The 14,671-nt window shown below is 38.9% G+C and overlaps 1 protein-coding gene across 1 annotated transcript in view; it reads right to left on the bottom strand.

Moving 5' to 3' along the window:
• Positions 1-8,766: 8,766 nt before the first annotated feature.
• Positions 8,767-14,671, bottom strand: part of LOC140170973 (uncharacterized) — a 29,460-nt gene continuing 23,555 nt past the window's right edge. Inside the window, exons 10-11 of the mRNA XM_072194163.1 lie at positions 11,600-11,656; positions 8,767-8,828 (exon numbers count right to left, since the gene is read on the bottom strand). Of these exons, the coding sequence (XP_072050264.1) occupies positions 8,767-8,828; positions 11,600-11,656 (119 nt within the window). The remainder of the gene's footprint in view (positions 8,829-11,599; positions 11,657-14,671) is intronic.

Raw genomic sequence — 14,671 nt, 5'->3', positions numbered from 1 at the left:
GGTCATGTGACTTAGATATGACGTCAGAGTCACATGACAGGATGACAGGTTGGTAGACGGCTGGTAGGTGGTGGCGGCCCCTGTCCTTATTGAGATCTGGGTTGTGAGCGTCGAGCAGCAATGTATATGGATTCTTTCACCCCCCGCTGGAACCATCTAGAGTCTGTATTTAAGATGTCCACTTCTTCAGGCTTGAATTGATGACTATGAGTTTTCATGTGGGACCCAACCGGTGAGCTCTCGCGATTATGTTCTTTCAACCGTTTGCAAAGGGGTCTTTCTGTCTCTCCAATATACCGAGAGTCACAGTCTTCACATTGAATGTCGTAGACAACACATGTACGGTCGGATTTGCTAACTTTGTCTTTAGGACTGACAAGCATATTGCGGATAGTGTTAATAGGCCGGACATGAACAGTTACCCCTGCTTTCCTGATCTTCCTGCTGAGGGCTTCCGTAACCCCTGACGGTATTTTTCTGAATTTCTGCAGCCTTAAGGTATTATATTATCTGCACCTTTAATGTCTGCACCAGTTGAACATTTTGCAGTAACGTCATCAGACTAACCTGTCTTTGCATACGAGACCAGGATCTGTGTTTGGTGTCCATTTTTAAGTAAGGAACAATTAAGCGATAGTATTGAAGGCATTTTTGTTTAATATCTGCGGCTTTGTGTATACAAAGTGCAAAATAATATTGTTACCATAATTACAGCAAACTTTGCTCTTAAATTCACTGTCGCAGAATCCAGAAGCTTATAGAAGCATAATGGAATCAATGACTTTAATAGCAAATATAGCAAATGTTACCGCTTCTTTGCATGTCTTCCTTTATTATTAATGCATAAATCGCTTTACTACAATTAAACTTTTTACATCAACATATCGTTTACCCCAATATTTATGTACTTTCCTTATTGCTATGTATATATGATGTAAATTGTGCATGATGTAATAAAATATTCAAAAATATAAATCTAATAATAGCATAAAAATGTACATTCTTGTAAATGTTAGCCTATTTTACAGCAGTTTGGAAGATACTGTATGTTCAATATGTTACCAATACAGAAGGAATCGAGACACTTGAGTGGTCCTCCAGAAGCCCTGATCTTAACCCCTTGGAGAACCTTTGGGATCAGCTCAAGAGACGAGTCAACATGAAGATAATGGCAGATACATCTCTAGTGGGATTGCGTTGCATCGTTATCAACGAGTGGAATGGGATTGAGCAAGGTAACATTCGACGCCTCATTAGGAGCATGAGACGCCGCGTGGCTGCTGTAAGGGAAGTCAACGGTGGACACACAAAGTGCTGAAAGAAAAAGAGATTAATCTCAACTGAAGCTGGAAGCGGCAATATGATGCCTGAAATGTGTTCAGCAAGTAAACAAATGATATCTGCATGTTTGTGTTCTTTATGCTGGAAACCTGAATAGGCCTTTTTGCAATTTTCATTTTTCAACCTCGTGTTACTTAAACATTTTCTTAGGAGTGTCGTAGGGTAGTGATTGAGGTGTCAAAATGCGCAGGACAATCACCCGCATGTGATTATTTAGCAAATGTACAAAATTAGTCGTTAGATTTTAATTGTGGGTACATTTCCTTACCATAAAGAAACTTTTTTGGCGTAGTGTACATTGCATCCTGTACGAGATGTATAACAACTCTGAAAATATTATAAACATGTTACCTTCACTAAAACTGTATGAAGATTCAAGGCGATATGTTTATGAATCCAATAAAAAGGTAGGTTTTGTCTGATTTTCAATCCAGACACCTGCATATACACTTACACCTTACTTTCACTCAACGAACGCACAAAATAATATGCCTACGCACCCCTGCACATAATAAATTATGTGTCTTTGTTAAACATATAATGGTAAATAATATTACAATAGCTTACAATCAGACTGGGAAAAGAGTCTTGCAAGCAAAAGCAATTCTCGTGATCCACAAATTCCTTCAATTCTGGCTATTCTTAATGCATGTAAATGAAGAATAAATACAAAATATTTTTTGTACACAGGCGGACATCCTACATTCACACAAACAGATACCTACCTGCGTATTTCACAGTGTTGTAGTCGAGAGATCGGCCTTTTCGAGACAAAGGCCCAAACCAGCAGGCCCGAGACCGATACCAAACCGAGACCGATATTGGGCTTGAAGTACAAGTACATGACCAATATTCTTTTATAAGTGTTAATTGACTTAAAATGCGACACAATCAAGCTGAATAAATTTTTACCATGGCTACTAAAATTGGCACAAAATATGACCAAACAGGTTTTCTTTTTTATTTTATTTAATAGGCACTCTATTCTGTAGAGAAGTCAGCTGTTATTGTTAGTTGTGGAGGCAGAGATTTATTATAATACGCTAATAAAAAGTTATTAAAAAATATAATGTATGGTTTATCACAAATACAGTTATTAAATGGAGTAGTTAATTGTGAATTTTGTAAACATTATTTAATTTTGTAAACCACAATCACAAATCTAATCACTCATCAGAATTATGCAGTTGTGTTTAGTCGAGTGTCTTTGAGAAAGGAACGCCGAGTCCTAGACCAAGACCTTGAGACCAAGACTAAGACCAAGACCAAGACCAAGACCAAGATCAAGACCAAGACCAAGACCAAGACCAAGACCAAGACCAAGACCAAGACCAAGTCCAGGTTAAACTGGTCTCGAGACCAGTCCCGTAAGCTATGCAATACTGGTATTTCAGCTCTGGTATAATTGAAAACGATAGCGACCATTGTCGGCCGGCTATGTATTTTAACCGTCAGTCATGCAAAAACAGTCCCTATAGTGGGTTCACTCTCAAACGTAAAAGGATTAAGAATGAACAAATATTGTTTCATAACATACCACTCCTTTAGAATTATTTGTCAAAATTCCGTAATTACGTGTTAAATGAACTTAATAATAATGATAATGGAGGGTTCTTAGTAGGCGCACAATCTTCAAAAGAACTCAAGGCGCACAAACAATAAAGACAAACAAGTTACATATGTGAATCCGGAAAAGCACGAAGAAAAGATGCGTTTTAAGCTGCTCTTTGAATTGAGTAAGCGAATGTATGTTACGGAGGCTGTTTGGAAGCGAATTCCAAACAGCCGGAGCAGCGAAATGAAATGAGCGCTCACCAGCCGATTTAAGATTAACACGGGGAGATTTCAATAATCTTTCAGTAGAAGATCGAAATGATCGAGCTGGTTTGTATGTGCAGAGCGTAGCAGACGGATAAGTTGGTAATGTATCTTCAAAGTGCCGAAAAGCAAGAACAGCTAACTTATACTGAATCCGAAATTCTGAAGGCAGCCAGTGAAGCTCATATATGACGGGGTGATATGCTCATACTTCCTTTTCTTCATGATTAAACGGGCAGCGCAATTTTGTATTCTTTGAAGTCTGTTAAGTTGGTCGGTGGTGATACCAGTCAAGGATGAGTTACAGAAGTCAAGACGAGATGTTATAATTGAATTGACAAGACATGATGTAGCTCTATCAGACAGATAAGGCCGAATACACCCAATACGTCTTAAAGACAAAAATGATGAACGGCAAACTTCACTGATGTGACTGGACATGGATAACGTTTGGTCTAATCTCACCCCAAGGTACTTAACAGACTCCTGTATTATGATATCAGAATTCAAAATTGTGATGGAATTACTAGCAACCTGCTTAACACGAGAAGTGGTGCCCACAATCATAACCTCGGTCTTATCCGTGTTTAGCATTAGCTTATTGCTGTCCATCCAACATAAAATGTCACTGATACATTCCTGAATTGCAATCTTAACTACCTCAAACTTCTCAGGTGGACCACTTTGAAATACAACGGTATCATCGGCATACTTATGGAAAGAGCAATTGTGAAGATTAATGACATCTGAGAGGGATTGGGAATATAATGTAAACAAAACTGGCCCCAATACAGAGCCCTGTGGAATCCCGTACAAAAGTGGGCACGGATTTGATGTAGAGCCATTAACAATGACAGATTGGAATCGTTGCGACACATATGAATGAAACCATTTGAGAACATTGCCACTGATACCGAAAGTGATTTCAAGGCGTCTAAGGAGAATTGAGTGGTCAAGCGTATCAAACGCAGCACTGAGGTCAAGGAGGGCAACGAGTGAGACAAATTTCTCATCAGAGTTTGTAAGCAGGCTGTCCATGACACTCAGTACTGCGGTTTTAACACTATGACCCTTCCTATACGCAGATTGGTTTATTTCTAAGAGGTTATTGTCAAAAAGGTGTTGCTGCAATTGACGAAGAACCACTCTTTCAAGAAGTTTTTAGATAAACGGTAGATTGGATACCGGTCTGAAGTTCTTCAGATTATTATAGTCAAGTCCATGTTTCTTAAGAATGGGAACTACAACAGCCTCTTTAAGTTTAGATGGAACACAACCTGATAGAAAAGACTCATTAATGATGCGAGTGATGAGAGGAACCAGACTCTCGGCACATTGTTTGACAAGATCAGTTGGCAGTGGGTCCAGGATGCAGGTTTTATTGGGCATTTCCTTCATCATAGCAACAATATCCTCTTCACAAACCAGAGAAAAATTATCAAACACTGGCAATTCATCTACAGGAATATTAGATGGAAGGGCACGAGATTTTGATTTGCCCAGAAGCTCACTTGACACATTAAGAAGTTGTTTGGTGGAAAAACCGACAGAGTCTATTTTACTTGCATAGTAGTCTTTCTTCGCGGCAGTAACATGCTTGATAGTATCGTTTCTTGCATTAATATACACCTCTTCGTGAACAGACTGTTTTGTCTTGCGCCAGAGTCGTTCAGCACTTCGTCGTCTACGTCGCGCATTCCTGACTACTGTGGTGAGCCAGGGGCGGATGGTCGGTCCTTAACACTGCGAGTGTTCAACGGAGCATGCTGATCGAGTGTCTGTCGGAGGGTATCATTGTAGGTATCAAGAAGACTATCGACTGTCAAGTTATTCATACCAAGGGACAGCACAGACAAGTCCGCTTTCAGTTGATCCGTATCAATTGCCCTCAGATTTCGTGAGGTCACAACACGTTTAGCAGGAGCAGGTCTTAAGATGATAATCTGTCCTAAAATAGCGAAATGATCCGATATCCCCCGATAAATACGAACATCATTAAAAGTTATAAGAGATCTCTCATTTCATACTACGGCCCAATCAAGAATATGATTTTTAATATGGGTAGGTTTATCTACAAGTTGCAAGAGTTGGAAGTCGGATAACACAGCATTAACGCGTTTCACACAAGATTCATCAGGCTCATCGAAGTGCAGGTTAAAGTCACCAATGAATGACAAATCACTGTTTGAATCTGCGTACGAGGAAAGCATATCGACAAAGTCGCACATGAAACCATTAAAAGTTACATTATTCTTATTGGTATGATGAATTCTATATAAACAAATGCATGTAACTGAAAGTTGGTTAACACACAACTTCATTTCAACACTTTCAAATGAAGAGTAGTTCAACGGAGTAAATTTGACATATCTGGATAAGTTGGATCTAATGATGAAAGCAATTCCACTTCCTCTTTTTCCACAACGTGGGAAAGAGTATGACTTGTAACCATATGGGGTCATTGTACTTTCATATGCCTCATCACCTTCAGCGTATAGCCACGTTTCAGTTAACATTAAGATGTCTAGGTCATTATCGAGGATAATTTCAGAAATGTCAGTAGCCACTTCGCGACATGATTGAGTATTAAAACACATCCATTTCAGATGATCACGATTAATTTCCATAGGCTTACCATTTTTGCGGTGGTAACGTTTACGTGGTAGGCCAGTGCCAATTTCTAGCGATCGAAGTTTGGAAGCCAAATCTTTAGTCAAGCGTGCAGGTTGAATAGCGATCAATTGATCACGATTGTAAGATATTCGTTGATCACGATCAATGATTGATGTCGAATTACTCGGCCTTGGTTCAGCTTGTTGGTCTGGCATGTATAATGGCGTATGCAATATAGAGGTATGCATCGCGAAGAAAATAACACTGCCAGAACCAAGAGATGGTATCGTGCTAGAACCATAAAAGATGACCAGGAGAATGAGACCGCCATGGCAAACCATATATCCAAAATTCACAGAGCAACACACAGTACAAACACCAAAAATAAACGCAAACAGGCGGAGCATGAGATCGCTCAAACCTCGCGACAAACGACCCAATGACCCAGTTGCAGAGCGATCTGTTGATGAGGACCACAAAGTTCGTAAAATTGTCTGAAGTCACTTTTAATGTTTGATAAATCAGGAAATATCCTCGAAATAAAAAAGAAAACTGAAAAAGTTACGTCCGTCTGTTACGGTCTGTAAGATCGCTATTGGATTCGCACAGAGTTCCTTATACATGTATGCCCTAGCATAAATAATTAAGATCTGTCTCTCTTGGTAAGAAAGCTAGCAGTGTCTAGCATATCCATTGTAGAGTTTAGTTACTTTACTGTAAATAAATGACATTTGAGGTGAATGATGTAGTTTGGTATCACGGATCTCTGAATGTCCATTTAAACCAAATGGTGACGTTATAAATCATGATATAATGCCCCCAGAGTATGACTAAAGCTGCATTTATACTCGATCGCTTTCGCAGAAAAGCAATTCGCACGAATACTCAGTGTCTACCTACGTTTCCAGAGCGTCGAGCCGATCAGTCGATACAAATCGCTGAAGCAAGAAGGTGATACCCAAGTACTATAACCTTTGCCGAAAATTCAGCGCTCCGATATAGGCTCTAAACTTTGATAGTGATTTTCCCATATGTGGCCTTACAAAATCGAATCATCCCTTTGTCGAGGACTGCATTGCGGCCACCCTTAATAGTTAACATATTACTATCACAAGACCTGAAGGTGAACTCATGATAATAATGATTGGAATTTGCAGCATATATGCCGTACAAAAAAAAACAACGTGATTGGCCCATTTTCACATTTTGAGATTTCCCAGTGACTATCTCGGACATGCTCTGCAAGATCGACATCACCATCAAGTTCCTGAAATACACAAGTAGCAGTAGCATATCCATGTTATTATAATTTGACAATTCCACAAAATATCTCTATTGTTGGAATACCCATTAGTCACAAATTTTACCTTGCTTTATCTTACTTGTAAGTCGACATCTTGGCATCTTGCTTTCGGACGCAATGTTAGAGCAATAGAGCAATAAGAATTATATTGTTATCCATAAAATGCCTAAGAAAACTATTTTCAACACATTTTTGACACATAGCTTGTTTACAAGCAAGGTGAAATGAATAATTTGATTTCTTTAAACAAATAAATTTAATTTTTATTTTTAACCAACATTTTTAAATTTAATCTCAAGCTTTCCTAAATGTTCTATTTCTCACATCTTTACAGATGATTTCACATTAAAATATGTGCAATTTTACTATTAACACTAACACAAAAATCAACATCTTGGTATTTGGAGCCATGCATAAAACGTTTTTGTTTTCTTTTTTATCATTTTATTGAGTGTCAAAAAAAAAGTGTTACCTTCAAGATTGTTATTGCTTTCTGACTGCTTCTCATCAAGACAGGTAAGGCTACTTGATGAAGGTAGTGCCAACAGTTCTAGCAAATAATGATAATAAAAAAATCTACAATTAGAAGGATATATTATGCAATCATATAAAACAAGTGATCCTTCAAGAACAAGTGTCGGGAAAAAATTAAAACCGACGAAAATCATAAAACAGTTGATGGAAAAGACCATTATTTACCATATTTATTTATGTGATCTATATCACTTCCGAAAAGTATCCGTTTTTACAAAACACAACTTTTACATCTGTCTTTGTTTCATAACTAACATCTTCTTTACATCTACACATTTCACAGTGCCGGGAATAGTGTTCCTCCAAACACGGATGCAGTATTAAATCAATTATTATATCGGCCTATTAAACTTACCATGAGGGTTGCATGACAGTTGCAACTGTTGAGAGCCATCAGAGGTCGTCTTTCCTGTACTGGGTGTGGCGTCACTAGGAAACAATCTCTCTGTGTTATAAATGTGGTGACAGTGATGTTATTCTAAGTTACATGGCAAGTAAAATCAACTTAAAGTGAACTAAAATTGTTTGGAGAATAGCACTACTAACAGAAAAATAAATCGTATAACCATATAATTACCTTGCATGATGTCCATGACAACTTTATAAAGTTCTTCTTTGTCAACTTCCCACAATGCTTCCATAAATCTCACATATGCTTTCACTGATTTCCTTTTCAATATGAAGAGAAGCTGCTCCACCCTTTCTGCACGATCTGCTATACTTTTTATGTTCGCTACATCGCTATCATCCAAATCTCGATGAGATTGTAATTTGCGTATCACTTTTGTCGGTTCAAGATTTTCACAGAGGAACTCGGTAGCAGAACTTAAAATGTACCTCACTATTTCACGTTGTTGTTGGTTATTGGGAGTGCTAGTTATGAAGAAAAATTTTAGTAAAAACCAAACAAGTAACTATATTTTTGACTAGATGATTGTGCCATGTTCAGCATGTGTTCTCGTAAGAGTTTGCTTTACAAGATACAGCTACTTTTATCCGCTATCAATTAGTTTTGCTTTTATTATTATGATAGAAACATATACTAGTAGTTTAAATGTTCATAATTTTATTTTACTAGATACTATAACACGATGGACATTGTATGACAGGTATTTTACATCCAGATCTTATCCAGATTGGAACACGACTACTTGTGATCAATTACCATGAAGAGCATTAAATATGTGGACTTGCTCAAAGAATCTCGTGTGCATGTTACCTGTTTTGCGGAAGAAGAACATATCAAAGTAGATTTGTTTAGTAACAGTAGTGCAACTTTTTCTGAAAGAATCATTTTTGGACAATGTGATTATTTTTTGACCAAAGAAATTGTTTTTAGAAACGGTAAAACTTTGGGAGGATAGAAAATGATTCCTCTATTCGCAGGTTTTTGAATTTTTAAATCAACAAAATTCAAGTCAAGTTATGCAAAGCAATTTTTTCAACCCTTTATATACACTAAGCCAAAAAAGAAACTTTTCACAAGGTCATATCTTAAAATCCTGTCCATCAAAATTAACTAAAATTACACACAGGATTGCCTCAATACTCTACTCTAAACACATGTCAGTAACCAATCAGTTGGCCAACTGACACAACTGACACAACCGCAAAATGCACTGATATGGAACAACATCTTGAACCACATTTACAGCCCTATTGGCACCCAGCAAAAGAAATCTGTGAGAATGGCATCTTGAATCACAGGTCACAGCCAACAATTTTAACAACATTAAGTTAAAAACATTAAAGAGAGTCAAAACAAACTTACCAGGATTATCATGTCACATGTCCAAACAAATAATGAAGTCCTTTAGTAACGGGAAGCATGGGGCAATCTTCCCCAGGATATCATCAGGAACTTGGTTGGAAGCATGAGAAGCAGGTGCACAGCATGCGTGCAAGCGCACGGTGGACATACCCGTTACTAAAGGACTTCATTATTTGTTTGGACATGTGACATGATGATCCTGGTAGGTTTGTGATCTGTTGGTAAGTTTGTGACCTGTGATTCAAGATGCCATTCTCACAAATTTCGTTTACTGGGTGCCAATAGGGCTGTGAATGTGGTCCAGGAAGCTGTTCCATATCAGTGCATTTTGCTATTGTGTCAGTTGGACAACTGCTTGGTTACTGACATGTGTTTAGAGTAGAGTATTGAGGCAATCCTGTGTGTAATTTTAGTTAATTTTCATGGACAGGATTTTAAGATACAACCTTGTGAAAAATTATAAGTTTCTTTTTTGGCTAAGTGTATAAAACTGGATGATCATGATGCTATTCAGTACGATTATAAAGTTTGATTGGAAACGAAGAGAGGTGGATGAAAGCCGATAACACATATAATGCACGATATATTGAGACAGGGGAACACCAGGAAGAGAGATGAAAAGACAAACAAATAGAAAAAAAAGATGTACTTTGTCCATGCATATTGTCCTCCCAAGTTTGACCAAAAGGCAATCTCTGTAGAGAAGTCAACACGTCCTTGCAGGTCTGCTATTATTTTTCAATATTTGTGCCAGACAGAATATCTCTTCCCGGTGAGCTGGTACCATAACGTCATGTCAGGTGAAACCGCCGCCATATTGGCTCTTTGGACTTCTTCCTGCACTTCAATTACAATCACTTGCAGCACGTTATTGTACACCATGTAAGGTAAAGGTAAAGGAGTCGATCCTGTATAAACAGCGATCGGAGTGCCCATCTCTCTTTCATTGGCGATTGGGCCAGACTCCTCCATGTAATCTTGCTATAGGGGGATCGCTACACCTCCTCTACAGCGAGTCTGTTACCTTCCCAGCATTTAAGAATGCCGGTACCCATATAAACACCTGGGTGGAGAGGAGTAATCGAGATAAAGTGCCTTACTCAAGGGCACAACACGATGGCGTCGACGGGGCTCGAACCCGCAACCTTTCGATTATGAGTCAGTGCCCGTTCCGCTAGGCCACCGTGCTCCCTACCATAAGATAGATTAGATGGACAAGCGCTCGGAATGTGTTGCAAACCTCCCTTTCCACCACGTGCGAGACGGTTGCCTAACTTGCCGTGGTATACCAGACGATCATGTTTGCTGGAGTAGGGAGCCATTCACAATACAGATCTCCATAAAAATGAGATTTTCCACAATACTTTACAAGAACTTTGCTGTTCCGTTGATTCTCATATTGTACATGATCCCTGTTTTGAATGACCTAAAGAGCTAGGGAACATCTCTCCTCTGCTACTCGTATCTGTGGGGCAATCAGCTCACGTTGCTCTCTTTCACTGGCAGAAGACTACCACTTGTAGCTTGTCCAACCAACTTGCTCTGTCTGTGTAGCTCCTACCATCACTTTGCGCATGAGTCTGGACTCTTCATCATCCACTGCATTCTCTGCAGTCCACTTCTGCCAGATCTACCCTCAGGTTGGGCGTCTCTAATAACAGAAAGTTCTAGCTTTGTACACTTTAAACATTACTGCGCTACCAGAGACTTCAGCGACATCATCTACTTTGCTTGGCTGTTATGAATAGCTACGTTGGTCAGACTATTGGGAGGTTACAACCATCTCTTCATGAACAGTCACGGTGAGATGCCACATGATTCTCGGCATTAGACCATATTGTGAACACCAAAACTTCAGTTCAGTTTTCTGGGCAGTCCATGTATGTCAATTGCATCCAAGCCCTCTGATATTTGCTTGCCACCGCCTGCACTCTCCTGGGGTCTTTCAATTTTTCAGAATACCACCTTTTAATGCTTTTTACTGGCTGCTCCTGGATTGTTGGAATCTCCTTAACACATAAATCGGTCGTCGACCAGCTTCCCTATCTTGAGAGCCTCCTTGCTGGGATTGAGAAGACTGATAAAAGATCTTCTTTCTCATGAAACATTAACTCCTTCTCAACATATAGAATGATTTGTGTTCATGGCACTTGCATAAAATTAGGGCTTTATTACAAAATTCTATCGCAGCAATGGAGGTAAGTTTTGCAAATTCTCACCTGTTCTAGCTTCCACTAGTGACTTTGTCTTTTCAGAGAACGGTAGGAAGTCTGAGTCTGTAATGAAAGATATGACATGTTATTGTAAACAGGTTCAAATACAATAGCAAATATCTCACTAAAATCAGAGTCACACTAGGATTAAGTATAGGCCCTACCTCTCGAATAAACACATCAAAAAAGAAAGTCCTCATTTGATTGGATGGTCACAACTTTGAGCACAATTAATTAAAAGCAATAAAATCAAGGAAACAGTTCGTTTTATAAAAAACATTTTATAGGATTGATCGAGAAAGAAATTAATGAGTGAATGATATTTGATGTGATACAATAAATTTGTGTAAATGGATGTGTTTGACTGGGTATCGACCATGCAAATGCTCTCCAGATTGGGATATGGTTATTTACCGATCGACGGCACACGATGAGAGACTTCAGGTGAATGGAACATGTTATATGCTATGCAATTTCACATTGTGCAATCTATTTGAATTTGCACTTTCAATTTCAAATTCACAAATTACACAAATTGTATAGATACCATACTGCGGCTAACGAAATTCTCCTCGTATTTATATCAGTTGTATTGCTTATTTAAATATGTTCATAGTTATGACCACCTAATATAAGTGAGAAATCTCCTTTTTAGAGATATTTATATCAATATCGCATAACCAACGGCAAATCCCGCGAAAAAGATTAGAATATAAACTAGAAGGCTATATATTTGTACACAAATACGGCTATACCCGCATGTTATCGGTGTACCCAAACTTACAGTCCTTATTTGCTGAGGACTTAAAATAAAGAAATTGTAAAAAGTCGCCCAATTGGGCAGAAAATGTGTAAAAAGTGAAAGTCCAAGTCACAAGCTTTAATTCTCGCTATTCACAATAAGGGCGCCGCCAGCGGTTTGCGATGTAATCGTGATGTATCATGGGAAAAGGTCGACATCCAAGTCCGCGCAATACGAATATTACCATGCTCTTACATAGGAACACGTGACAATATTTTTTTAGTTTGTCAAAATAAAGGTGTTACACGCGAATCGAGAGTCAATAATACTTAATAATGTGATTTGCGTGTAATACCGTTATATTGACAAACAAACAAATATTGTCACGTGTTCCTATGTAATAGCATGGTAATATTCGTATTGCGCGGACTTGGATGTCGACCTTTTCCCATGATACATCACGATTACATCGCAAACCTGCTGGCGGCGCCCTTATTGTGAATAGCGAGAATTGAATGTAGGTTGCACTGTCGTAGCATTTAAAATAAAGAAATAGTAAAAAGTCCCCTCCCAGGGGAGTCGTCTCTCTTACTCTCCATAGGTTGCTGTTGTCAGTCTCTCTTACTCACAGCGAGGCTATACAATATGATTAGGGGAAACTATTCCAACGGGAGTATGGAAATTAAACGGAACAGCCATTTCAGAGGGAGTATGTAAATTAAACGGAACAGCCTTTTTTGGGGCCATTTCAGAGGGAGTATGTAAATTAAATGGAACAGCCAATGGGTATGTAATTTAACTGGAACAGCCTTAACGCTTCACGCTGGTATTTCCAATTATGATATAATACGGTCTGTCTGTTTAGTCCTACGTGTGTGGGGTGGATGGATGGGTGCGTGCGTGGGTGTTAGTAACAATATAATTCTCAGGTGCTATCTGTGTACAAATTGCTGAGGACTTAAAATATAGAAATTGTAAAAGGTCGTAAAAAAGTGTAAAAATTGAAAGTCCAAGTCACAAGCTTTAATTTCATGCAGGTTGCACTCTCGTAGCACTTAAAATAAAGAACTTGTAAAAAGTCCCCTGCCAGGGGAGTTGTCTCTCCATAGATTGCTGTTGTCAGTCTCTCTTATTCACCGTGAGGCTATGCAATGTGATTAGAGGAAAACTATTCCAGAGGGAGTATGTAAATTAAATGGAACAGCCATTTTAGAGGGAGTATGTAAATTAAACGGAACAGCCTATTTTGGGACCATTTCAGAGGGAGTATGTAAATTAAATAGAACAGCCAATGGGTATGTAATTTAACTGGAACAGACTTAACGCTTCACGCTGGTATTTCCAATTACTAGTATTATATTAATAATTATAATACGGATAGGTCTGTTTAGTCCTACATGTGTAGGGTGGGGGGGGGGTTATGTAGGTGTTAATAACAATATAATTCTCAGGTGCTACTGTGTACAAATTCTGAGCCCGGAAGCTTCTTTATTTGATGAGAAACGGCGGGCCCTTTGTTTTAACATTTGGGGCCATGGGGCCCATAATATTTGACTTATGAGGCCCATGGACATATGTTGAAGTTTAATTCTCTAGTGCTATCAGTAGACTCAAGCTGGGCACTGTAGCTGCTTTATTTACTGAGTAACGGCCGGCCCTATGTTTTAGCGTTTTGGGGCCCTGGGGCCCATATAATGTAATATATGGGGCTCACATGTACATATAACAATGTGATTTTCAGGTGCAATCTGTGTACTAACTCTGAGCCCTAAAGCTGCTTTATTTACAGAGTAACGGCCGGCCCTATGTTTTAGAGTTTGGGGCCCTGGGGCCCATATAATGTAATATACTGGGCTCACATGTACATATAACAATGTGATTTTCAGGTGCAATCTGTGTACTAACTCTGAGCCCTAAAGCTGCTTTATTTACTGAGTAACGACCGGCCCTATGTTTTAGCGTTTGGGGCCCAGGGGCCCATATTATGTGACATATGGGGTACATATATACATATGACAATATAATACTGAAAACCTATCTGTGTACCAAATCTGAGCCCTGTAGCTACTTTATTTGCTGAGAAACGGCCGGCCCTTTGTTTTAACATTTGGGCCCCTGGGGCCTCTAGCCTTGTACATCTGGGGCCAAAATGGGCAAAAGGCACATCTACAATTAAGGGCTTATACATGTGCAACATATGAGCCCTAGTGCCCTTGTAGCTTTAGAGCTAGGTTTGTCAATCTGTTGCCCCATATTTTTAACATTTGGGGCCCTGGGGCCCATAATATATAACATATGGGGCTCATGTATTCTTGTATTTATAGAGTACCTTTGGG

The sequence above is a fragment of the Amphiura filiformis genome, chromosome 15, assembly GCF_039555335.1.
Source record: "Amphiura filiformis chromosome 15, Afil_fr2py, whole genome shotgun sequence".
In the NCBI taxonomy this organism is placed as follows: Eukaryota; Metazoa; Echinodermata; class Ophiuroidea; order Amphilepidida; family Amphiuridae; genus Amphiura; species Amphiura filiformis.
The sequence above is the reverse complement of the archived record's forward strand: the minus strand, read 5'-3'. Positions and strand labels throughout refer to the sequence as shown.